The following is a 26685-nucleotide window of genomic DNA, read 5'->3' on the forward strand; positions in this document are numbered from 1 at the left end:
AGGCACCATGAAATAGAATTTTCTGTGATACTTCACTCCAGAATCCATGCCAAAAAGTATAATGCTGTTTTGCAAATATCCTCCCGAGACAAACGAAAGCCAGGATTTGGTGTTACTGACCATCAGTGCGAAGAACGAGATGGAACCATTAAGATATGCTCAGTATGAACAAAACTTGCAAAAGGCCACTCCATACCAGCCATGCCAGAGGAGGAAAACACAAAATTAAAAATTAACAACGACAATAATCTAGCAATTATTTAAGGGTTTTTCATCCTATTTTGCTAAATGAGATAGCAAGTGCAATAGTTGCAAAGTTTTACTCCCACTTCCACCATGGTATTTTTAAATACTGGTAGAACCTTGAACCAGCTAGAAGGAGAAATATATTGGACAACCATCTTTTCTTATTACACAACACCAAATTACTATTAATTGCTTTGACTCCTATTACTCCTCACAACAGATGGCGTCTATTCTGTCCTAATGAGCTAGTATCTACATCAGTCATACTTCCCAGATACATACAAAATCTGTAAAGGCGGCCATGTGGCACACAGAAACAGTGGTGGTTTGGGTGTTCAAGCCTGGCCGGGCCTCTTATTATTTGTGTGATTTTGGTAAAGTTACTTTCTCTCTCTGTGTCTTGGTTTTAATTGGGATTAATAACATCCACATTCCACCTCACCCCACCCCATCCCATCCCAACCATGAAAACATGTACATTCCTCATCATCTGCAGTTAAGAAAAGATGACCTTCTGGAGAGTGTCTAACATTTAGGCACACAGGTTTACAATGGGGAAGGATAAATAGGGATCCTCCTCTGTCTACAGTCTAAGAATCAGGCAGATACACCCCATCACAGGGCACACTTCAGGAAACTTCCTCTCCAGGGGTTGAAATCTGTGGGACAGACCAAGATGTCATTTCTTTCTTCTCGTCCACAGCCTGTATACCAGGCAACAGAATAACGATAGCATCAGACAACTGCAATGGACCTACACAGTCACCCAACCTCATGCACTGCACAGGACAGAAATTCCCTGTAACACCCCGTGGCTAGCTGTTATTAAGGATCTATTGGGTCACCTCTGCGTGCAGGAGGCTCAGTACTGCCAAAGGCATTTCAGTACAGTGCTGGGGAACGCTATTCCCCACAAAAAGCTCGCTTGTAGTTATAAATATGCTTCCTTTTAACTCCATCCTATTGACTGATTTTTGAAGCAACTCATCAAAGGCTTGTTTTGTAGGACAGTTATTCAAACATTTAAAGGCATATTTGTAAGGCAGCCATTACATTTCTCTTTAATCTGCACTTCTCCAGGGCTTCAAACCCTCAGTTTTCCAGGCCCTTTGCAAGCTTTGTCGACCTTATCAGCCAACAGACAAGGAACACTGAACACCCAAACCTCAAATTCAGTCTGACTGGCAGAGGACAAGAGTATTTACTTCCAACACCCTGCCTGTTCTGCTTCTACTAACACAACCTAAAAATGAGCTAGGGCTTGTCTTATAGATTTTTATCCAAATCTGTGAAACAGTCACTTCATTTACACTGTAGAATATACATTGATTCATTTGACATATTCCTTCCTCCATCCATTTAATTCAATCTTCCCTCTGTTTAACAGAATCTTTTAAAGATGTCTTAAATTCTACTGATTCCTCGATAATATTGATTAACCTGTTATTCCCATGTTACTAAGGTTTACAGAGGTTTCAAAACTGTCTTGGGTGCCCTCTCCTTGAGCAGTTAAATCTAACTTCCCCAATACTCTTTCCCATGAGGGCTTATATTTAAAGGCAAAACTTTTTTAAACACATGGTACCCCTCTGTGCATCTCAAAAGAGAATTCTTTGTTTGCTAAAGCTCTACAAATCATAAAAGTTAGATGCAATAAGGAACATCTTGAGAAAATTCTCAAGTAATTAAGATAGTCCACTGAAATGAGCCCTTTTAATAGGAATTAATCCATATTTTGTAACATTACCTTAATTACTCTGTCCTATAAACACATACTGGTCAAGGATACAGAGGCCCAAACAACAAGTCAGAAAACATATGCTGTGTTCTTGACATGGATTTTGGTTGACTAAGATTCTGGAAGGCTCTTTCTTTATTCAGTGTGGACATATTTCCAAGTTACTAATAATACCTTTATCCCAGACATGTCAGGGGAAATTAGGAGCATTAACTGGACATTCTGCAAAATAAGTGACACAAAATTTGTTATCATGTATGGGTACTAACCCAGGCATTAGTAAACCTGAGTTCTTTTTAATTTTTTTTAAAGATTTTATTTTTATTTATTTGACACAGAGAGAGACAGCCAGCGAGAGAGGGAACACAAGCAGGGGGAGTGGGAGAGGAAGAGGCAGGCTCCCAGCGAAGCAGGGAGCCCGATGCGGGGCTCGATCCCAGGATCACGCCCTGAGCCGAAGGCAGACGCTTAATGACTGAGCCACCCAGGCGCCCCAGTAAACCTGAGTTCTAACCTTCGCTCTACCCTCAGGGAAGTCACTTAGCCAGTCTGGGCTTGAATGCCCCCATTTATAAGGTACAGACACTGGGTTAAATGATCTCTGAGGACCCCCCCTGCTTGTTTGATTCTGCTACATGTTTCAAAATACCCTGAGCGAAAGTACTCAGGACATTTCACATTTAGCTACACAGCTTTAACCATTGCCTAGGAAACGTGTATTCACCCTGATATTCAAGACCTCAATACTTCGAGGTGGCAATATTCTGATGAGGGGGGGAAAAAAGGAACACTCCTACCCAATTATGAGTCAGCAAGGAAATAGTACTGTTAGGTACACGTGTGTACTCACCTGCACACACACAAACATGCATCTGCCTACGCAGGAATAGGCAGTGACTAGCATGGAGACCATAGGGGGCTCCATAACGTAATCTAATCTCCTGTGGATTTCATCGCAAATTAACATAAGGGGGGAAAAGTTCCATGAAGTTTAAATGTTACTAATTCTAGTAACCATACACTAGAACTCTTTATTTCCTTACAGCTAAACTGAGTGAACAGGAGGTAGTCACTGCTATGACCTTCACACACTGAGCTAATGAGCAAAACATGGTCAAACAACTCAAATTCCTAAAAAGCCAAAACAATGGGGTCTACACCAATGAATTCAGTTAATCTTACCTTGACAGAAGGTGTTGTTAACCCGCTTATAACCTTGTAGACATTCCATCATTTGGTTATATCCGTGATAAGCTGTAAGAAGAAATAATTCTTTGTTACATGCTTAAATTCTTACAGTCCTAAACTACCAACATGATAACCTAAGCTACTGAAGTCATCAGTGGTCTGTCTTATTCATTTCTAAGATACCCAACTCAATATCTAGCAGTTTCTTTCACATTATCCCTGTTTTTCAGTATACTTCCTATTCTGCAATAGATATAGTTCCGAGTAGTTTGTCAGCAAATCTTGATTATGTTAATCCAAAGAATCATAAGACTATTTTATATTTTCTTGTAATTAGTGATTATTTATATTACCAACAAATTACCAACAAAACCCTATTCACTGATTCTGACACTCTTAAGTGAGACCCAAGGGACTTCTTGGCATAATGGATACAGCATAAGTTCAGGGACCAAGGAGACCTAGGCTCAAATCGTGGCTCTGCCTATCAATAGCTCTGCGACCTTGGGAGACAAGCTTTCTGGGTTTCACATGGTGATTCTACACAATGGGAGTATTCACATCTACTGAGCAGGTCAGGGCTGTTGTGGATTTTAGACATAATTTATGCAAAATGCCTACCGACATGCCTGACAAAACCACTCATGAGATGACAGATGTCATTATTTCCTGCCATAAGGTATTCTTTAAGAAAATCATAAGCAATAGAAAATAGGCAATAATCAAAACAGGATGGATGGTTAGACCACTAAAAAGACAGGAACAAGGAGTAAAGAGGGACAATTCAAAATGAAAACAAATTTTCTTTTGGAAAATAAAATTATTTTGTCCCTAACACATGCTCTTTATTCTCCACTAATGGAATGTTCCTCTCTCCTCCTTCACTTCCTTTCTTTGCTATACGTCCTATCTCTTCAGATCCTTCTGAATTCTGGGAAAAGTTTATAGTGAGGAGTCTTGGAATAATAAGGAGGGAGAAATTGACCTGTGAGGAGTCACCCCATTCAAGCTCCTTGGCCCCATAACTAGTCTTCCATAGAATGTAGACCCTCTGGAGCAGGGTGCCTACAGAGATTTTGGGATCCCTGTGTGTGACTTTTCAAAGCCAAAGGGGGAATATCTTGTTCAAAAGTTTCAACAATCATCTACTTCAGGCAGAGAGCCAGACCAGATGACCTCTTTAGGTCCTCCTCAACTTAGGATTCAATGTTAATTTTCTTCTAAAAACTTTTAAAGGGCAAGTGACTTGTTCATGTTAAGTACCTTTTTAATAGATTACAGAGTATTTAATGAAATCATTTGCAGATTTAAAATTAAGTTTTCTCAGTAAAAACTGGTCAACAGTAAAAGGTCTTTCTGTATGTGGCTAAACAAAAACTTCAAACATTAAATAAAAGCCACTTGAAAACTGAAGTTTGAACTACTTAAAGTGAAAATTAAAAAAAAAAAAAAAGGCATGGAACACAAAACCATAGCACTTAAAGCCAAGGAAAGTCTGCTGTCTTCCAAAATGAATATGATTTAGAGAGTAGTACCAACCAAGGAAAGGAAAGTTTCTAAATGACACAGGAAGAATGTGACCCTGAGTGTGTTTCTTGGGAGTGAGTCACTTAGGACAGCACAAACAGAGTAAATGTCAAGATGTTAATAGTTTACTTCAGTCATAATCCACATTGCCCTTCCTGAAATGAAATCAATCACTTTAATTTTATAAATTACATGAGCCATATGAATTTATTTTCATCAGTGTTTAGTCAGAAGTGATAGCAACTTTGTACTTTCACATTCTCCTTAAATTATTACTAGCACTAAAATATAGAACGAACAAAATCATTTAAGGCAGTGAATTTATTTATGCTCAGAAAACACAATTCTAAATAAAAACAACAGAAGGTCAGGAGTAGAGGTTAGGGATTAAAAAATGACAACAAGAATCTAGGATTCTCTTTACCCCTAACTTCTGTCCCTTTCGCAACTTTGGGATTGAGAAAATGGAGGAAAGGGAAGCAGTTAAGGAAAAAACACAGAGAGAAGGAGGGATAAGAAAAAGACATAAGATACGGGAAAAGATGGAACAAGTATTAGAGAACATGAACTTGGCCCCAGAATAAAGTTGGAAGAACTGGACTTCTTCTGCAGTCCTTAGACCTAGAGGCGGGAAACATACCACCCTTTCCACAATATTCCTACAGACAAACTTGCACAGTGTATGAGGATAGGACGTTTAAAAAAAAAAAAAGCAAAGCATTTTCAACTTTTTAAATATAGACTCTTGTTTCATGATCCATAGACAATAGCAAATGACCAAGCTGGGGGTCAAACTCAGGTCTACCTAGCTCCAAACTCCATGCTCTTTACATCATATCAAATCTCTCCTGGATATCCCTTTGGTCAGGTTCCCAGAATAATTTTAGGCACATGGATCATTCAGTGAGGAGGGACTATCACACTCAACCCACTTACTGGAAATCCACATTACCAATCATTATTGAATCAGCATAAAAAGTCCACAGGGGACACTCTCAGTAATGACGGTCTTCATTTATGTGACTCTTTCCCTAAATGAAGAATTCACTAGTTACAGGAAACTTGAGTGGGTGTTTTCACAAATTAGCCCTCTAAAATAAAAAAAAAAAAAAAATAGAAGCAGTATCAACAAAATAAATGAAATTTTAGGCATGATGTGTTTTAATAAGCAGTTCTCAATTGCCTTCTTAGTAACTTTTGGGTTACATGTTAGAAAACGTAAGTTTCAGAGATGAGGAGGTCCAAATGATAGGCAATGAGACAATTATTGACGAAAAAATTACTATGATAGCAGAACAATAGTACATAAAACAAAGCTATGGAGCAGTGATTTCAAGATGGCAGATTCTAGATTAAACAGAGGTGTGAAAGACAATTGAGTATAACAAATCATAGGTGCTTCAGAAGAATAAATAAAAATTATCTAATTGAAGCAAATGAGAAATTCCTTGCAACACAAAGTGTAAAATCCTACTATACAAATCTTCAGTTATATAAGCAAAGGAAGATGACTGAGGAAAATATCACTTGCTTTCTTGGGAAAATGTGATATGTAAGTATTAAAAAAAAAAGTTACCTCTGGTTTCCTAAAAAATCTCTATTAGGAATCAGCCAGAGTTAATGTTACATTCAAAAACTAAAAATATTAACTATAATTGGGGAAATAGTAACAGAGAGTCACAAATCTGGATTTACTCAAATCATTAGGTTCTAAAAACCAGAATTTATAGACTAACCGGAACATATGGGTATCAATATAGATTAAAGTCACTGAGAACTGTGATGGTATCAAAAAGTGGTGACTGGGGCACCTGGGTGGCTCAGTCAGTTAAGAGTCCGAATCTTGGTTTCAGCAGAGGTCATGATCTCAGGGTCCTGGGATCCAGCCCCATGCTCAGTAGGGAGTCTGCTTCTCTCTCTCTCTCTCCCGCTCTCCCTCTGCCTGTGCCCCTCCCCCCACATGTGTGGGCAAGTGCATACACACACTCTCTCTCTCCCTCAAATAAATAAACCTTTAAAAAAAATAAAGAATAAAAATGGTGACTAAGAAGAGAAGGGAAAAATACTGTATCCTAGTGACTGTAGATTTATCTTTTAGAGATCAGCAACGAATCATTTCTCCATTTTAGCCTTTTTTTTTTTTTCAGTGAAATCTGAAAACTTACAGTATAACAAACCTCTATTGTGGCTATTAATAAAAATTTCATTCAAGGAATTTAACCTAAGAAATAACAGCTTCACTAACTTTTTATCAGTTTCTGAAACATTTACAATTTTTTTTAAGACCTCTTATCTTCTCTTCACCTCAAGGAAAAAAGAGCCTACTTTAGCGTACTGCCCTCTTAAAAACGCTTTTTAAAAATAAGTAATCCAACTGGAGAAGGCAGCTGAGAACTGCTTGTTAAAACACGGAATCGACAGGAAATCTTTCTGAGACCTGCAGCAAGGTTTCTGGAAATGCAAATTTTACCACTATGTTCTAGAATTCAGTCAGCATTCTTTGAAAGTTTAATGCTATCTCACCATTACAAGTGTCATGGTAAGGAAACAGATATGCCACATTAACATGCGAAGGAATGATGAAACGTCACTTACATGGCTTCTTGGGGCATTTCTGGCATTTATTAAAGCCCCAGGAGGTACCCACAGTTCCACAGCAGTCCTCCTGCTTTGAAAGGCCTGGGAGCGCCTTGCCACACTGCAGCGATGAGATGGGAAAAATGAAGGTTAACTGAGTGCAAGATGACCAGCCCTAGAGCATGCTGTGTTTCCCAGTCACATTATAAAACAGTTCCCTTGTTATTGACACAATTAGAGAGGGGGGAAAAACCCTCAAACTTTGAAACAAAACGCCAGAACAGAATCAATAGGACGCTAATGAACAGGCATATTTCTAAGAGCTTCTTGGCATTTTTAGAGTCTTAAGAAAATCTGTCACTGCTCAGGGCACTTCATAAAACATACGTTTCCAATGCCCCCTTCCCCCCCGCTTTCTTTTCCTTAAGAAGAATCTCAACTCAAAAGTTCAACACAAACTTTTAAAATTTAGTGTAACTGTCTGCTGGCAGCTCTGTTGTGGGTCAAGAGGGAACACAGCTATAAGGGTGTGGTGCAGGTGTGTCAACCTTGAGAATGTGGCACAGGTCCCATCTACAAAAGGCTTTGGTCTTCCTATAACCACCAAAGCCTTGACAGGAACAGGACAAGAGAGGATAGTACAACAAATGATCACTGGCTGTGCCAGATCAGCTTTGGCAGAGACGAAAGCTCGAGACAGCCAAGGGGGGTCAGCCGAGTTAGGAAGGTGCTGGCAGGTTTAAGCAAAGGCTAGCTGGCAGAAGAGCGGGGCTTACAGCTGTCAAATATAAAGACCCATCTCCTCTCCTGGTAAATCACAGGAGGTCTCGAGAGGCTGGCAAGCAGGGGCCTGACATCAGGCCAACCCAATGGGGTCAGAAAAGGCCTAGCCAAAGAGATCCTACTCTGTGTACCCATCCCAAGGCCACTTGCGCAAGAAAGACCACAAGGCTCTCCATCGATACTCTGTAGGCTAAGCCCAGACCCCATAGCTGAGCTGTCACTCTGCCTTCCTCTGCCTCAACCTCTAAAAAGTCCTCCAAACAGTTTCCAGTGTCATCTTTCCAAAGACCAATCTGATGACATTATTCTATTGATCAAAAACCTGCAGTGACTCCCTAGGATGACCTCCGAGTTCCTCCCTACTCTGCCTCAGAGTATGTGACTTTCCCTCTGCCCCCCTCCACCTCTCTACATCTAGTCTTCAGGCACGCTAAAAGACTGTTTATTTTCTGAACGAGTATCTTTCCAAGAGCTGTCTCTTTCCTCTAGTATACCCTACACCCTTCCCTTTCCCTTTGCCTGGAGAAACTTTACCCTGTGAACTCCAGCTCTAAAGAGCTGTCACGAGGAAGCCTCCTGTCTCCTCAGCTTCAGTGAGCTCCTCCTTCCTCTTCACCCCACAGCACACTACACAGCTCCACTGCCTCCGCTATGCTTTTTAATTAAATGCAGATGTATCTTATGTATCTTTATATCCCAATACACAGTGCACATGCTCAATAAATTCTGAACGAAGGAAGGAGCAAACAATCCAAGGAACTAAGAAACAACCTAGCTGCGGTCCATCCAGACAAGGAGTGGCTCTGTGAAAACCAGGAAAAGGTAGCAAACGCACCCAGGCTAGTGAGCGCAACATGGTGGCAGAGTCTGGGCAGGAGGTGACCCTTAGAAGGGCAGGGGACACCAGGCACCTGGTAGGCCACCAGATCCAGACAGGCAACATTCTGACGGAGGCTCTGAGTGACTACAGGTTTGAAATTGTAAAACAAAGCCAGGGAAGGCCCGGCACAGTTAATGAAGGTCTATCCTAGTTCTGAAATCCTTAGGTTTTTGCGGTTTTTAGTGATTTCAACAAGATGTTGTGTGCTCTCGAAGACAGTAAATGATGGGGGCTGAGGGGGGAAGGGCAGGGAGACGGGGAGGAAAGGGAACACACCAACAAATGAGAACCTGGCAGAAGAAAAGCATACAGTGGCTGGATTCAGGTTGTTCCCAGACTCCTTGGGCTCAGTCACAGAAGGCTTACGTCTGAAATATGAAGCAGGAAGAAGGAGGAGGGAACTGTGCTACAGGCCCAAGACGGGAAACCAGTGATGATGCTGAGAACACAGATGTCCATCTCCACAGTGGCATTCTACTGCTGGGGTGCCTCCTGATTATTTCCGGTTTTATCAGGATACCAGGGTACCTCAGATGTCGATCACTCTTGTACCAGACTCTTCAGGTTCTTCTCTTCATCAGGCAAAACTTTCAACACTTGCTGACTTTATATGCTCAAAATTTTAGTAGCAGTTAAAATCCAATTTTCACCTCAGATTCCTAGAATGTTTTATTTGGTAGGGTAAAAATAAATCATCTCTCTCTACCAGGCCTCAGAAAAGGTACAAAGTTTTCATTACAGGATTCGGGCTGCTTTATCCCATGGCTTTGTTTTTGCAGGTCCAAGGCCAAGAGCAGCACAAACCATCCAAATCGATTAAATAAATGACGGTGTAGGTGGTACCATGAAACTGTGTGTTCTTCTCAAAATTGAGCCTGCACAAGATAATAATAGGCTGCAAGGGATGAAGTCAGGCTTATAACAAGGCACAGAGTCTCACACATGCCCCCTGAGGTAGTTAATTATGAAGAGGCTTCCATGTGAGCCAGAAAAGGCCTGAGAGATCTTTGTGGCCACAGGCAGGGCTCTCCCACAAGAGACTACACCTACCACCATGAGGTCTTACTTGGATGTAGGAAGTAGGCAGAGGAAAGAGAAGGCGGAAGAAGATCTTCTCTCTTCCACACTAAAGGTCACATTAGACAGAATCACGAAGAATAGGAGGAGTTAGCATTCAGAACGCCCTTCTCTCCGAGTAGTGGATTCTGCTTCTTCATGAGACACCATCACAAGGACACAAGACTGGCTCGGCCTAACTGCATCTTTATGCCCAGATTGAGGTGATTTTTGACAAGTTAAAAACACAAATGGAATTTCTATGTGACTCATTCACCACATCTTCAGAGAAAGCCTATCTCTCATTTCAAGGCATCTCTTTTGTATAAGCAATCCAGAAGAAATGTGCTCAAAAATTTACAACCAATATTGAGTTCTCTCAAGCCAGAAAGAAAAATCTACCCTGTCAAATGAGCATTGTGCTGGAGCGCCTCAAAAAGCTCACCCACCCTCAGGCTGCACACCGGGGACACTGTCACTCCACACGTCCATGCTAGGGTTCGGCAAACGCATGACCCACCTAGAGCGGCAAGCAGAACAGTGTTGGTTCTGATAACCAGGTCCTGTGAGTGTCAAGCGAAGAAAGGAGAAGAGACTGAGTGTGACCAAGATGGCAGAGTTCAGAAATGTTAAACAAGCTGGTTGCACGAAGCCAGGTGCATGATGAAGGCATGAGCAGGACTAAAGGCCACAATCACAGGAAGAGAGGATTTAGGTCATCCAGCAGGAAACCTTTTCAATAGTGAATGCTCCTCAGCGATGGAAGATGCTGACATCTTCACTGGGAGCGGAAGCTGGAGGACCACCTGGCAGGAATATTCAGGCTACAAAGAAGGTGACTTCTATGGTTTCTGCCAGGTCTGGGGTTCTGTGTTCAATACCTACTGATAGGTCACATTACTTTTAGAAAACGCAAATTACTAGACACCAGAGCCAACCTGAAAAACTTCTGTTGCTCTCACGCCTGCGTTCAGGACTGTGTCTGGAGAGATGCACTCCTAACCATCTTTTTTAAAGTCTTCCTTCCTCACATCAATCTCTCCAGAGATGCTCACCCCAGGCTCAGCTTCCTCCTACAGGACTTATGTAAACTAGGCAGAGAAGAGAAAAACAAATAGAGCTACTCCCAGCCCCAATTCACCAGTGCACTGGCCATGATTCTTAGAAAACCGAGTGCAAGAAAATAATTCAGCGACCTTTCCTCCCTCCCTGTGTCAGCACTATGCCTCAGAAGGTAAAGCTATTCAAGAATTGTTCCAATTGCTCCACGAATAGCTGTGTTTTACCTTTTACAACACAAAATTATCACACACGATGGCGCAAAAACCTTTAATTTTTATACAGTAGTTATTAAGAATACACAGACTGTGGGATAATGTACTTTTCTAAATCTTGACCTAGTTGAGAAAACTTCAGACTTCAACCTCAGTTTTGAGGTCCTACTATGGCACTTTCCTGATACTCAAAGTTAAGCTGTGATTGCAGTTGTTTTTAGATCTCCCTGTAAATACATGAGCAGGAATGATATCTCACAACTTACCATTTGGCAACCAAGGCCCATCATCTTTGTCAATTAAAAACTCACTGGAGATACTTCAGACATGAATAGTGATTTGAGGAGGTTGTGATAAGTCTTGGGGCATGGCTTCATAAGATTTAATTTTCATGCCTTAAAATTACTAGTACCTACAGTATCCTCATTCTAAGAGTGTTTGCTGTGTTGTGCCAGGTTCTGGGGAAGGAAGATCCAGTAGTGAGTAAAAGAAGAGGGTGCTGGATCGAAATTAGCAAACCTGGCTCTAAATCTCCACTCTCTCTCATGGGCAGTGAGATGTTAACCAGACTATCTGGGCTCTCTGTTCTAATAATGGGACAATGGGACAATAGTCCCAACAGCAAAGGATTGTGGTGAGATTAAATAAGGTGTGCCTGAGAAGGGCTGCCCTCTCCCTTCAGTCCCTGTGCAGGGACTGGAAAAAAGTGACCCTTAAGATGTGTTCTGCATCAGGACACAGCATTCAGTAAACAGAGCATGGGCTGGACCCCCGCCTACCCTCTCAGCTGGTGTTCTGTGTTGAGCACAACCTATAAAATGTTCAAGTGCTGGCCATCTGTTAGCTTCCTAGCATACATTTTTTAAAACGGTTCAGATATTTCACTAGTAAAAGGGCCACTCGACGGAGATGGCCGCCATGTCAAGGACCTACTATTTCGTTTTCCTATTTAAGACATTTAAAAATGACAATATCAAAATACTTTTAGGAATTATCCTTATCACACATACAGAACTCGTTTTACTTTGTGATCAGGAACCATTCTACAATGAAGCATAAAATACTGAGTTTAAATAAAGAACTTCTTCCCAAAGAGAATAAGGCACTGGAGCCAAAGAAACAAATACAACTTAAATTGTTAAAGTGATACAGATTTTTTAAATGCACTAAAGTAAAACATGAAAGAACAGAGAAGGCTGACTCACTGCAACTCTTGCGAGAGTATGCAGGACTGTGTTTAGGCAAGAGCTGAAACAAGGCAGTGACTCAACCGCTGGACTGGAGAGACAGATTCCAAAGAGATGGAGCAGCTCTAGCTAAGCCCAAGATTGACCACCAACTGGGAGAGGACCCGGGGCAGGTGGGTGGGAGGGGAAGGGCAGAGGAAGGCAGGCCAAAGACAGAGGAATGGAGAGAGTGGGTGGGGAAAGTCAGAGAATGAGGTAGAGCTAAGCCATGGAGAATTTCCCAAATTTGGGATTCAGTTTGTGGTCAGGTACCAAAATTAATCAGGAGATAGCTCCTTTTCCCAGAGCAAGAAGTTTTGGGTTGTTTCCAGTGAAATATTTGGCATCTTTGAAGTAATGGTAAATATAGAAATATTGATAAAGAGGAGGAGAAAGAGGAGGAAAAAATGGTTTTTATGTAAGTATAGTTTTCTACATCTGATACTTCCCCTCAAGAGTAAAAAAGAATTATCAGCATAGAATGTATCATTCATGGGGAGGTGGGGGGAGAAAGAAAGACATTTAAGGTCAACATGAACAGCTATCAGAGGACCCAAAAAATCAAAATTGGATAATTATTAAGAGCCCATTAGCAATACTTCTCCTCAAGGAAAGAGCACAAGGGAAGTTTTATTTTTTTTAAAGATTTTATTTATTTATTTGAGAGAGAGCGAGAAGAGCAGGGTGAGGGGCAGAGGGAGAAGCTGACTCCCCGCCGAGCAGGGAGCCGATGTGGGGCTCGATCCTGGGACTCCAGGATCATGACCTGAGCCAAAGGCAGACACTCAACCAATTGAGCCACCTAGGTGCCCCACAAGGGAGTTTTTAAGTTCAGCACAAAACGAGCCCTTTCCCCCAACAAATGCTATGCCCCACAAAGCACACACCCAGGCATCTCCGTGTCCATTAGAACTGGTGCTCTCTGAAGGTGCAACTGACCTTTCCACATAGTCACAGTCCCTGTGGACCAAATGAGAAGTAGCGTAAAGATGGCCCGTAACAGAGTAAATAGTAAGAGCACAGCATTTGAGGTTGGACCAACACGGGCTGGTGTTGGTTGACTTGACCAATTACCACATATATTATTACCATGGGCAAAACTCTCAACCTCTCACCGCCTATATCTTCCTCTATAAAACATAACTAAAAATGCCCATTTTCACAGAACTCTCAAGAGGACAGAGACAATACATATGAGACAGTTAGACGGCCAGCATGCAGTAGGCTCTCAATGTTAGATCCCTTTCTCCAGGCCCCTCACCTAGAAACCAGGTTTGATTTAACAAAGGACTAAGTAACCTAACAATTATTCAGTATACAATGTCCCGGATTCAATTTATCAAGAAAAAAGATGTAAAAATAATTCAGATATGGAGATATGAAAAGAAAAAGAAGATATTACAATTTTGCGAAAAATGTTCAAGTTTTCACAAAAGTGCTCTGGCTAATGAAAAATGCTCAGGGGCGCCTGGGTGGCACAGCGGTTAAGTGTCTGCCTTCAGCTCAGGGCGTGATCCCGGCATTATGGGATCGAGCCCCACATCAGGCTCCTCCGCTATGAGCCTGCTTCTTCCTCTCCCACTCCCCCTGCTTGTGTTCCCTCTCTCGCTGGCTGTCTTTATCTCTGTCGAATAAATAAAATAAAATCTTTAAAAAAGAAAAGAAAAGAAAAGAAAAATGCTCAGAGAATAAATGTTGTGGAAGACTTCTAATTGTATGGATTTCATTTTCATTCTCCTCAAGAAATACAACATGATATCACTGAATTACCATAATTCAACCAGTTAATATCAATGTTCAAGCAGCAAATTTCACTTTGGGGACATCCAGATCCTTTTGGTCATCCACCATGTCTTGGGTCAAAAGACCAAGTCCATGAAGCCAAAAGAGAGGAGCCCACTCTGCACCTCTTGCCCACAAGCACCCATGGCTTAGTCATAAAACACTGCAGAATGTAGAACTCCCTAAAACAGGTCCTAGAAAATATATCCATCCTTCTAGGTTCAGCTAGTGTTATAGACTGAATGTGTGCCTCATCCCCCAAATCCCTATGTTGAAGCCTTGAGCTCTAATGTGATGGCATAGGGAGGTGGGGCATTTGGGAAGTAATTAGGTTTATTTTTTTTTCCATATTCACATAACTTTTATTACAGTATATTGTTATAATTGTTCTATTATTATTGTTAACCTCTTACTATGCCTAATTTATTATTTTTTTCAAATTGTTATTTAAATTCTAGTTAGTTAACGTATAGTGTAATATTGGTTTCAGGAATAGAATTTAGTGACTCATTACCTACATATAACATCCAGTGCTCATTATAACAAGTGCCCTCCTTAATATCCATCATCCATTGAGACCATCCCCAGCCCACCTCCCCTCTAGCAATCCTCATATGTTCTCTATAGGGGAAGTAATTAGGTTTAGATGAAGTCAGGAGAGTGGAGCTGCCATGATGGGATTAGTGTCCTTATAAGGAGGAGAATAAAGACCAGAGCACAAATTCCCTTTCTCTCTACCACGTGAGCACATCAAGAAGGTGGGTGTCTGGACACTAGGAAAAGAGCCCCACCAGGAACTGAATCTGTGAGCACCTCGATCTCAGACTTCCAGTCTCCCCAACTGTAAGAAAGAAAGTTTTGGTTGTTTAAGCTACCCAGACTATGGTATTTTGTTATGGCCGCCTGAGCCAATTTGTACAGATAGCAATGGTTTCTTGTGACTACTCCACATCCAAAAGAGATGGCCTAAGAGCCAGGACAGAATAGTACAAAGAACACTGGAGTAGGAACCACAAACCCTCAGTTCTAGTTCTCACCAACCGCAAAACTGATACAAGACGTGAAGCAAACTAATTCACTTCTCTGCACTTAAGCTTCCCCAACAATAAATTTTAAGTATAGACTAACTGCTAATACTCGGATGATTTTATAAAGGTTCCAGTGCAGAGGAAGAGAATAACCAGGGAGCTATGATTGGAATGGTTTGCCATGTCAGGGAAATCCTACGAAGGTCAGTGTTCCTTAAATGTCCCCTGCCTGCCAGACTGACACAGGACATTCCATGACGCCGCACGTTTTCCAGTCCTAACATCACACCCTGGCGTTTATCAGTGTGATCAGTGATAATCAGGATGGATTTCCTCTTCTTGACCCTACCTCATGCTTACTCCTTTCCTGCTAGCCAGTACTCACAAAAAAAGACACCTCTGTCTTCCTGAACATAGACTCAGCTCTTAAATGGCTATTTTCTAGATTATAGTAATTATAATGAATTGCATGATGATTATCAAGAGGCCAAGTATTAGAAATTATTCAAGATAGTCATGGAGATGCAGACTTTGCATATCTTGAGCTGTGACCCATTATAAAGTCACATGATGCTTGATCAACCCACACTGCATGGGTGTCCCGTACATTATTTCACCTGTGCAGTTAAGATGTTCATCTCCACCCAGGGCTAGAAAATCTTATTCTAACGTTCTGGCACAAAACTGAGGTTTTCTGGCAAACAGAAGTTATACCCTCAGTACTCTAAATTTGGTTGAGGAATGTGAATCCCTTTTTTGGAAATCCTGGACTTCTTTTCCTAAGAACCAGAATGAGGTCCCTTATGGGGAAAGTTCTAACTGTATATAATGGAGTGGATTCATCCAAACTTCTGTCACAGCTCTTCTTTATTCCTATCATCAATCTTTTTCACTATGATATAAACACATCTCCACTCCAGCAAAATGACTCCTGCCCATCTTCTGAGCAAAACGAAGTTCCTGTAGCCTCTGGACCAACTGTGGCCGCAAACTAAACTGGAAAACCTCAGGAGAGCTCTTCAGTGTCCATGCACTAGAACATTAAATATGTTTATTTCTATGTGCCAGTAAGAAAGAGGGTCCAAATATCTAAGCCTATCATTAATGCAAGTAGAGCAACATATTTGATCAACTTGTCCTTTATGTTGTCATAAAGGAGAATATTGTACGATGGAGCACTGGCGGGGTAACAGGCATTGTCTCATAAGAAGAGGAAAATGCTTAAATACTTCCAGATTTTCTAAAAGAACTTGTAAAAAATTTGCTTTGGCTTGAGCAGAACATTCTTTATAGGCAAGGTTTTTTTTTTTTTTTTTTAAATCCACCCAGCTTTCTTTTATTAGAGTAATTAAAACAATGTTAGGCATTTGGGGTATCTGATACAACCATAATCCTCTGATATTTCAGGCTATTGATTTTACAAAATATCTACTGTGACTAGGGCATTAACTGCTGGAAATCTATCCACATTGATTTCTGACAGTGTATTTGTTTAAAGCCTGCTGAAGCCAAACCATGGGCTTCAAGGAATTCCAGACAACTACTTTAGTTTATGAAACGGTATTTTAAAAGTTACACGAAGGCAAAAATGGTTTTAAAAAGTAACATACAAAGGGGAAAAAAATTCTTAAGCATGAAACTTCTGATTCTGCTTGACATCTTTTCTAAAGAAACAAATTTGGGCTATTCTCTCCATCTCTACAATGATTTAAGCATTTCAACAGTTGTGCTATATGTATCTTGCTATTCTTCCATTGTGAAAAGAATAAGTATTGTCATGATTATGTTCTGACATAATTCCCGTTAGCCAGTCCTTGCAGCAAAACAACACAGATCACATCATAAATCCTAGCACTTGATGGTGAGAACATGAAATTTATTCAAAGTTCCATTACCAAGGATGTGACTAAAAAGACAGGCGCGTGTTGAGGAGGAAATAAAGATGGGCATAGAGGCATGGTTGTTATTACCATGACAACCGGATCACTCCCAAAATGATGAACATAAAGGCCTCTTTTCCCCAATGCTTCCTTCTACAACTGTATTGAGGGAAATTTTCTGTATTTAGCTCCAAAGCTTCTCAGGTTCATTTTTGTCTAAGCAGAGATACTGCAAGGAACAAAACACATTTGGGCCTCTTACCACTGTGTAAATTTTAACACGTGCTTCATCTGGTTACGCTCTCAGGTTTTCTGTGCCTTATCCAAGGACACAGAACTCAAAACTAATAATTACCTGTGGTTTGGTTGCAAATAGTGTAGAAAAACTGAATGCCACAAATCATATTAATAGGTTTCTTTAGTTCCCTGGGAGCAGGAAACCAGGTCTGTCTTGACCACACTCCGCTGCTTGTGGCGGGAACATTCACTGCTCACCAAAGAACCACTTGTCCCAGCTTCCCCGCATATGCCTGCTTCCTAACTACCATCTGTCAGCTCAGACTACTATTAACAAAATAGCATAGACCGTGGTGGGGCAGGGGGGGCTTAAATAACAGACGTCCATTTTCTCACAGCTCTGCAGGCTTAACCTAAGAGAATGGTCAGTTCTGGTGAGGTCTTTCTTCCGGGCTTCTAGGAGGCTGCCATCTTGCTGTGTCCACATATGGCCGAGAGCAGGAGTTCTCGGACACTAATTCTGTCATCTCAAGGCTCCACCCTTACAATCTCATTTAATCTTAATTACCTCCTTATTGACTCCATTTCCAAATAAAGTCAACATTAGAGGTTGAGATTTCAACATATGTTTTGGGAGGGCCACAACTGAGTCCATAGCCCTGACAGGCAGGGCCAAGTGACTCATTCTGAACAAGGGTTGTGGGAAAAGGAGCGTTCCTTGCAGCACCTCTTTCTCCCCATTGTAGGAATTAAGGAGGCCACATATTCCAGAAAGCACAGCATTAACGTGGTGGATGGAAGCCCGTCAGCCTGACATTCAGAGATCTAGCACAGAGCTCTCTGCAAGATGAAGGCTTTTGTCATGTTAATTTATGACGACAACACAACCTAGCTGAACCAAATAATGTATTTACTGACTATTCCTCGGCGCCAAGCACTGAGTTCAATGCCTAAATGGCCCTGCCTGCACAAGAAGCACAGCCTTGTGGGGAAAAGAGGATCAAAAACAACAATTTTAAGATAATTACATTCAAAATGGTCTGATTGGATTCCAAATGCAGTAAGAGTTCAGGGAGGAGAGAGTGAATGTTGGCTGAAGGATTGGAAGGCTTTTTGGAGGAGCCAACGCTGGAGAGGAGGCTCTCAGGTCAGGCTGGATTTGGGAGATCATTGTAGGTCTTGATGTATTTGATGTTTGTGCAGTTTGCTCTGTCCACAGATCCTGTGCTTATGTAACTTATCGGCGGCATGTAAGATCACGGTGGAAAAGAAGAAAGATGTCAAAATTATCACAATCAGAAGACTGCAGGGCTGAAAGAGGCCGTGGTAGTCTTCTCAGCCAAAGTTATTTGAAAAAAACTGAGAGCCAGAGATATGGTGAGTTTACAAAAATGGAGAAAGATCCATGACCATGGAAACACCAACAGATGTGGCCCCCACTTCTGAGCCTCAGGTTTCACATTAGTAAATGGGAGACAAAAATACCAACTTTCGGGGTGCCTGGGTGGCACAGCGGTTAAGCGTCTGCCTTCGGCTCAGGGCGTGATCCCGGTGTTATGGGATCGAGCCCCACATGAGGCTCCTCCGCTATGAGCCTGCTTCTTCCTCTCCTACTCCCCCTGCTTGTGTTCCCTCTCTCGCTGGCTGTCTCTATCTCTGTCAAATAAATAAATAAAATCTTTAAAAAAAAATACCAACTTTCCCTTGTGTTTTAAAGGTCAAGTAAGGTCATAAATGTCAACGTTCTCTATCAGCTATCAATTTTATACAAACGCATGGTCTTAATAGATGCCTGCCCCTAAGCCACAGAATGTTCATACCATTTTCTTAACAACTCCATTAAAGCCTGCACATTCTAAACCAGACCTCTTCAAAGTGTCATCTTGAAAGCATTGCTGTCTTTGTTCAAAATATTTAGAGCTCCTCTGTCTGGATTTCAGAATTCTCTTCAGAAGACATACTATTTTAAGTATCCTCAATGGTGCAAATCCTTGCTTGCTGGAGGCTGAATTGACCACTGGAAGCCTTCGATCCATTGAGACTATAGCAAATGAGTGAGCTGCAGAAGATCAAAGACAGACTGATTTTCTCACGCAGCTCATAAATCGATTCTGAAACATTTGCTTCAAACTAGATATTGCAAGTCTATTTGCACAACAGCATCACTACGATAAAGACACAGTCTCATAAACAAAGACCTCAAGGAGACAGAATATTCTATCTTATATATAAATTCTCTGATATATGCATAGGAGACAACAGGAGGAAAAAAATGGAAGGATGAGAAAGAAAAAGAAACTTGTACTATCATCGTTGTGGGAGAAGGGGCACGGCAGCGCAGGAGAGTCATTCTGTCATCTCTCAACACAGGGCAATGTTGCTTTTCTCTCCACAAATTTATGGGTTAGATTCCAGAGGACTGGGGTTTATTTTGATTTTTTTTTTAAAGTAAACCAGATGATACCACTTTGTTTTAGCAAATCTCAATTCTAAGGGATCATGTAGACAAAGCCAAGAAACAACAACAGACCCTAGAACCAGCTGCGACTCTTTAAACATTTTTGTAATGTAGAGTCCAAATCAACCAGCAACTCAAGCCTTGGTCCCTTAAAACTACTTTCAACGTACTCAGAATTGTCATTGTCAAACGTCATGACCACAAAATCGTGCCACGTTGCCAGTATCAGAAGTGACCTAACACGTTTCCACTCTCAACTGCCCCATAACTCATTTCAATGCCTGTTGCTCAGCAAACATGGGAGTCTAATTATTAATAGGTGTATTATTTTAGTGAGCCCTAGAGGTATAAAACATGGAAATTTGATATTCCAGGTCATGATAAAGGCATTTTCATTGCCTATAAAATGAAAACCATCTGAGAGCAGGGGCTTGAGGAGGACCCAGGAAGCATAAACGTGTCTATGAAACAGGTCAGGGGGCGTGAACACTCAAAGCAGACACTCGCAGGCGCCCCAGAAGACACTGGCCTGGGTGAAGACCGGTATTAGGCAGTAGGAAGGGTAATGTCTGGGTCATCGTTCATTCTCTGAAGGACTCCACTTCAGTTCTAAGAATCTATATTTTGATTATCCTAATGTCTCAATCCCACATTCAATCCAAGTCAAACTAGCAGTTCTCCGTGCCACTGGCACAAGCCCAGTGACCTGCAAACATGCTCCCTTTCATGCAGCTCTTTCTCCCTTTGGATCTTATCCCTGTCTTTACTGATCTTTTCAACTCAAAGGAAGAGGGGCCCTGTGCAAAGGAGGTCTGGCAGAGGCTGCTGGAATAAGACCAGCCATGCTGGAGCACTCCAGGCCCCCATCACTGACATGTGTGGGACACGTTCAGTGATACCTCTGCTGTTGACACAGGTAAGGTTTGGCAAGGGTGGCCATTTTAGAGCCAGACTCACTAACACTCAATTAAATATTTCTTAGATTATGCCAAAGGAGTATTTAAGTGCGACCCTGAAGAAAAACCCAGATGTCATAGGAAGTGCCTGGTCTTATTGACTTATTCCATCTGAAGGAGGCCAAACTTCAGTAAATGCAATCAGCACACCCCAGTGGGGCTCTCTGCTCACAGAGAAGGCAGATGTCTGGTAGCCCTGGCTCAGCTTTTCCTAGCCACTGCCTGGCAGCACGCCTGCAAGAAGATGAAGGCCAAGTTCACCTGGGACAGCTCTGCCCCTCAAAGCGTGTGGCTGGGGAAATGGGGAAGGGGGGGGTGAGGGCCACATGCACACCTGTACCCACTGCGGACCCGGGCCGGCAGGCTCCGTTCCCCTTCCCACGAGAGGCCAAAGTCTTTGGTAAAATGTCTTACAGTTATTCCTTCTTTAGAAGTCTCAGCTACTTCTGCCACGTGTGGACTCAGTTTAGGGAAACAACCAATGTGAAAGTGTTACCATGATTCTGGCGTCATCCCCGTCAGAATACCCTCAACTAGCTGTTTCATCTTCGCTTAATGCCTCGTTCCAACAATGTGCTAACGGTCATGGCAGAGGCGACTCTGTGGAAACTCAAGGACAGATTTCTAAGCAGAACTTAATGTCCCAGCCCTCTTAATTGAGCACTAAATTCATTTTCCATCACTGAGAAGAGATTTTCAAAGTTTGCAGCCTGTCTCTATATGTACATCGGTAACAATCCACATGGGTATCTATCCATCCATCTGTATTTTCTTCTGCCACATTGGACTGACAGGCCTGGCATCTGTTTCCCTACTCTTTCATTGGCTTCTGTGTGGTAGAAACCAAAAAATATTTTTCTTCAAAGTCCTGTCACAGAAGAACTGAGACTTTTATAAAAAGTACTTTAGGCCATAATTAGGATAGTTTCCACTTTGATGAGCTCACACTTTCCTGTTAATTTCTACATGATGCTTACTTAAAAAAAATTTTTTTTAAACAAAAGTTAAGTGCATCTGTTTGACCCTTCAAAAATTGTGTGTGTGTGTGTGTGTGTGTGTGTCTTACTACTAAGGCTTAGAGACTGGGGATGTTACTGAATTTATCTGCCAAAATAGACATATCTTCAACTATATCCAATTATTTCTCCAAAGGTCCATTCTGTTTCCATTTTTCCTGTCTAAAGAGACCAGTTACAACAACTTCTGGAACCTCTGAGACGATCCCCCCAAATAGTTCTTGGGTTGCTTTAACTCAGTTTTGCCCCAGTTCTTAATATTTGTATGAGCAGGAATTAAAGGAAAGACAGGCTTTTCCAATAATTTCAGGATTTCACAGCAAGTACTGCTCTGTTCTCTTCTTCCTAATCCACATAAGGATTATTTTTTTTCTACAGAACAAGCGTTAGAGAATTTAATCTTAGAGTTTGTTTCTTATGGGTTTTTTTTTTTTTTTTTAACTTACGGACATTTTATAGTTGCGAACTACAAAAGTGGGTTTGCATGTTGTTTGATCACCTTTATCTGTGCTAAGGCACTGTACTAAAAATATCTTTTCTGTTTACACCTACTTCAGGTTTTCCAGTATTTCTGTTCTTAGTTAACTCAGGTGTTTATATGTGGAATTTTCTGCTCTTTTGGCATTTGCAATAGGAAGGTCTTGAAGCACTTGAATTTTTTGTCTCGTTTTGTAATGTCTGTGTGTAATTAAGGGGCATGTTCCCGTGTTTAACAAAGAGCACATGATTGCACAACTGGGCAATGGAAGACCCAAGCATGGACGCTGGACCCCGAGCCCTACATCATGATTCTAAACACTTCTCAGACAAGGTCTTTTCATACCATCTGGCATCATTAGGTCACTGCAAATGTTTGTTTCCAGCAACTGGGCAACAAATAACACACGCTTAAAACAACCAAAAACTCAAACGCCAAGTAAGTTTCTAATTTAGGTCACTGTTAAGAGAACCAATTTAAAACAAAGGAAACCCTTGTAAAATGGAAAAGGTACATATATTCAAGGTCCCTGTGATGCAAAAAGAAATTGGAGGGGTATTTTCTGAAATTTGGCCTTTCCTTAGAGATGAAAACTAGCAAGGTAATGTTCAAGTTTTAAGCTTTTGAAATAACATGAGATTTTCCTAAAAGTAGTCAGTAATCATTACCATTGGAGATGTAATTCTAACTTGATCTATACAGTAAGCAAACATTCCAAAATATTTTCAAACATATACGGAGTACCACGATTTACTTCAGGTAGCACAGATACCTAACTGCCAAAATAACGACTTGTTAACTTCTTCAAATGTGATTTGCATTAAAAAAAAAAACCCATTCCTCTTAGCCACACCATACATTCTATTAATTTCTATCCTTTTAATACTTTAACAAGAACTTAATGATGCCTGTACCCAGCCGATTCACACAGAAGTCAATACTTTATATGATCTAAAGAATAAGAAATTATTTTTAGGACTCAAAAGATGGAGCATCACTTTCTGTAACAGTAAAACAATAGGACTGATTCCTCCTCCCCACTCCCCCCCCCCCCCACCGCCCCTGTATCTTGACACACACGGTCAAGGTGAAAAACATTACAAATTTCCAATCCCATTATTCCTGCTCTTTTTTCTTCATAATACAAGCCAAAGAGATGGCCTCTGTTCTCATGAATTTATCACCATGACATCTATTTGCTGCCTGCTAAATCTTCTCCACTCATCCACTCTCATTCCATCTCTGAGACAGCACTGGGTCTCCCAATTGATACTCAAGAATACGCCATTCTTGATGTCAGTCAAGGATGGGCTGCTTAAAACAAAGATGTACCACCTACTCTTCTTCACCTTACAATCCCCCCAACAAGGGTCAGTTAATCAATGAGAGCGAACATTTATCCGATTTCTGAAGCAAGGAAGTTCAGAATGGTCTAACTCATTGCCATCCTTTTCTGTGCAACAGACCATAATCAAATCCTGATGCCTGATTCTTCACAAAAGCTCAAGCATTCATCTTTATTTTCAACTTCACTTCTTAGACTGGACCCTGGTCAATTCACAAGTGGACCAAAGCCAATTTCTCTTCCCTGGCCTCCTCATGTCTACCATTCCCACATCCACCCACCCCATTCTTTCCTAAGTTGAAACTTTTAAATTACTTTCTTAAAATTCATAAAATATATCAAAGTTGCAGCTTTTAAGTTCAGCTTAAATTTCAATTATTCTAAGTCAAGAAAATGATCATTTTTCTGTTTCTTTTCCTCAAGAAGATTTCAAATATTCTGACATATGCAAAGAATAATATAACGATCGATTGAATTCCCAACTCTCAGAGTCAACAACAGTTAAAATTTTGCCATGTTTCCATATAAAATGCATTTGAAAATAAATTAGAGACATCATGGCATTTTAATCCCTAAAAAATTCAACATTCATCTCTCAAGAATAAGGACATGGTCCTACATAAACCCAACATCATTATCACACCTAAATAATAGTAATTCCAAAATACCATCTAATATCAAGTCCTATTTAGATTTCCCCAACTGTTCCCCAAATGTCCTTTAGAGCTGGGTGTTGCGTGTACGTGTTTTTCTAACCAGGATTTGATTAAGGCTCATGTGTTACATTTCTTATTGTGCCTCTCTTTCTAGAAAAGTCATTCTGCTTTTTTTCCCCCCATGAGAAGATTTTTTGAAGAAACCAGCCAATAATATCCTACATTATCAATCTGTCTGATGGAGGAGGTACGTGTGTGATATTTTTAGTTGGCTTCTTCATTCCCTAGGAGCTGGAGAGGTTAAGGTGTAAGGGCTTGATCAGATTCAGGTGAAACATTTTGGGCAAGAATTTAAGGATGATGTGTAAACTCCGTACTGTGTCATATCGGGAGGCACATCATGTCAGCTGTTGCACTTCTAATGATTCTGACTTTGACGGCCTGGTCAAGGGGGCTTCATGAATATTGTTACCTTGATAACAAGTAGTTTATATTGTATTATGCCTCAGGTGTAAGGGGCTTCACTTATCCGTGCCAACGCATGCCAGGAATCCCAAGCTATTTCACTTCTCTGGTCTTTCCTGACACTCCTCCCTTCCCCATTTCTGGCATTGTTCTCTTCCCTTTGTTTCATTATTCTCTCCCTCTTCTGTGGGAGCTTGCTCTCCTAGCCATTTTCCTCCACCATCCAAGCAGTTCCTGAAATTCTGTACAAAGATTCCCTGAATTTAAGTACATGATCACAGCTCATGTTGGGTTTTTAACCCCATGTTTACGGGCTAATTTTTAGAATATGCCATAGAAACAAGGAAAATTTATGCCGAATTTGTTCTGTATATGACCTCTCATGGCAACACAAACACAGGTGCTTACTGACCACTCTAAGGCACTCAGAGTCTCAATAGCCAAAATCTGCAGCTAATAAGAGTGCTCCCACTGAGCAAAGCAATGCGCCCTCAGTAAGCATTTATGCAATTGTTTCTGCAATTCATTCAAAATCTACCTACATCTCCTCTTGGAGTTTGGTTTGCAAACTAACCACAGCAAGGAAGCACACATATTTTCCAACACCCTTATAGGATACATCTTATATACTATTGACTATTTACCAGTAGTGTATATTTTTATTTTTTTTAAAGATTTTATTTATTTATTTGTGAGACAGAGAGAGAGCATAGGCGGGGGGGGGGGGGGGGAGGGACAAAGGAAGACGGAGAAACAGACTCCCCACTGAGCAGGGAGCCTGACGTGGGGCTTAATCCCAGGACCCTGGGATCATGACCTGAACCAAAGGCAGATGCTTAACCAACCGAGCCACCCAGGAGCCCCACTATTTTTAATATTTTTAAATGCCTAGATCATCCTAATTACACAAATTAATTGGGCAATCACAGGCACCCAGCAACACTTCTCAGTAACAAGAAGGCAAATATACACTGAGAATGTTTTCTGAAAACAGGTCTTATTTTGAAGCTGTGTATTAGTGACTACACATGCAAAATAAATTAAGAACTGAGATCACTGTCTGGATCATTCAGACCAAAAGTCAGAAAAGTATCCAGATAAGGCAAAAGTATTCCACAGAGTTCGAATTATTTGGGTAACTTCACCAATTATCCAATTCACTTTGACTGTATTGTCCAGCTTAGGCTTAAATGTAAATAGTTTGTTTTTATCCTCGCTAGTTAGCAATTATCTCCCTACTATTATACAAAAATCATAAGTTTGTTAATGCCTCATTTTCTTGTTTTTTAGGCTCTGTGTTCCAACTTGGAAATTAGGGAGAAAGATACTGGGCACGTAGTTTTAAAAGGACCTGCTTTTTCCTTTCTCATGACCAACCCAAGCTGGAACGACTAAACAATGCAAATGGCACCAAAATCATTCTCCCTCTCCAAGGCTAACCCAGGGCAACACTGTGAAGTATGAAGTTTATCTTCAGCCCTCGGCCCCTATCAAAACCTGCCCTTAGCAGAAGAACCCAGTCCTCACTTCTAAGCTAAATTTAAACTGATGATGTTCCTTCTCCAAAAAGCATTTGCGTAAGCCTGGTCTTCAACTGAGGAATGAAAAGGTACCCTTCAGTGGGCATATTTCAGGTAGCTGCAGGCAGGTGACAAAGTTTGTGTTTGGGGAATCAAGCCTTCCTTGCTTTACTGAAATGACAGGATATAAGCAATCACCTACTCTATTTTTTTTTTTAAGTTTTTATTTATTTATTTGACAGAGAGAGATAGCCAGCGAGAGCGGGAACACAAGCAGGGGGAGTGGGAGAGGAAGAAGCAGGCTCCCAGCGGAGGAGCCTGATGTGGGGCTCGATCCTAGGACTCTGGGATCACGCCCTGAGCCGAAGG

The 26685-nt window shown here is 41.2% G+C and overlaps 1 protein-coding gene across 9 annotated transcripts in view; it reads right to left on the bottom strand.

Moving 5' to 3' along the window:
• LTBP1 (latent transforming growth factor beta binding protein 1) overlaps window positions 1-26685 on the bottom strand; it is a 391256-nt gene that overhangs the window by 157254 nt on the left and 207317 nt on the right. For all 9 annotated transcript variants that reach the window (XM_057309361.1, XM_057309360.1, XM_048222571.2 and 6 more), the window contains 2 exons: window positions 7295-7397; window positions 3167-3238 (listed from right to left, as the gene is read on the bottom strand). In XM_057309361.1, the coding sequence (XP_057165344.1) occupies window positions 3167-3238; window positions 7295-7397 (175 nt within the window). The remainder of the gene's footprint in view (window positions 1-3166; window positions 3239-7294; window positions 7398-26685) is intronic.

This window comes from Ursus arctos, unplaced genomic scaffold (genome assembly GCF_023065955.2).
Source record: "Ursus arctos isolate Adak ecotype North America unplaced genomic scaffold, UrsArc2.0 scaffold_8, whole genome shotgun sequence".
Lineage (NCBI taxonomy): Eukaryota > Metazoa > Chordata > Mammalia > Carnivora > Ursidae > Ursus > Ursus arctos.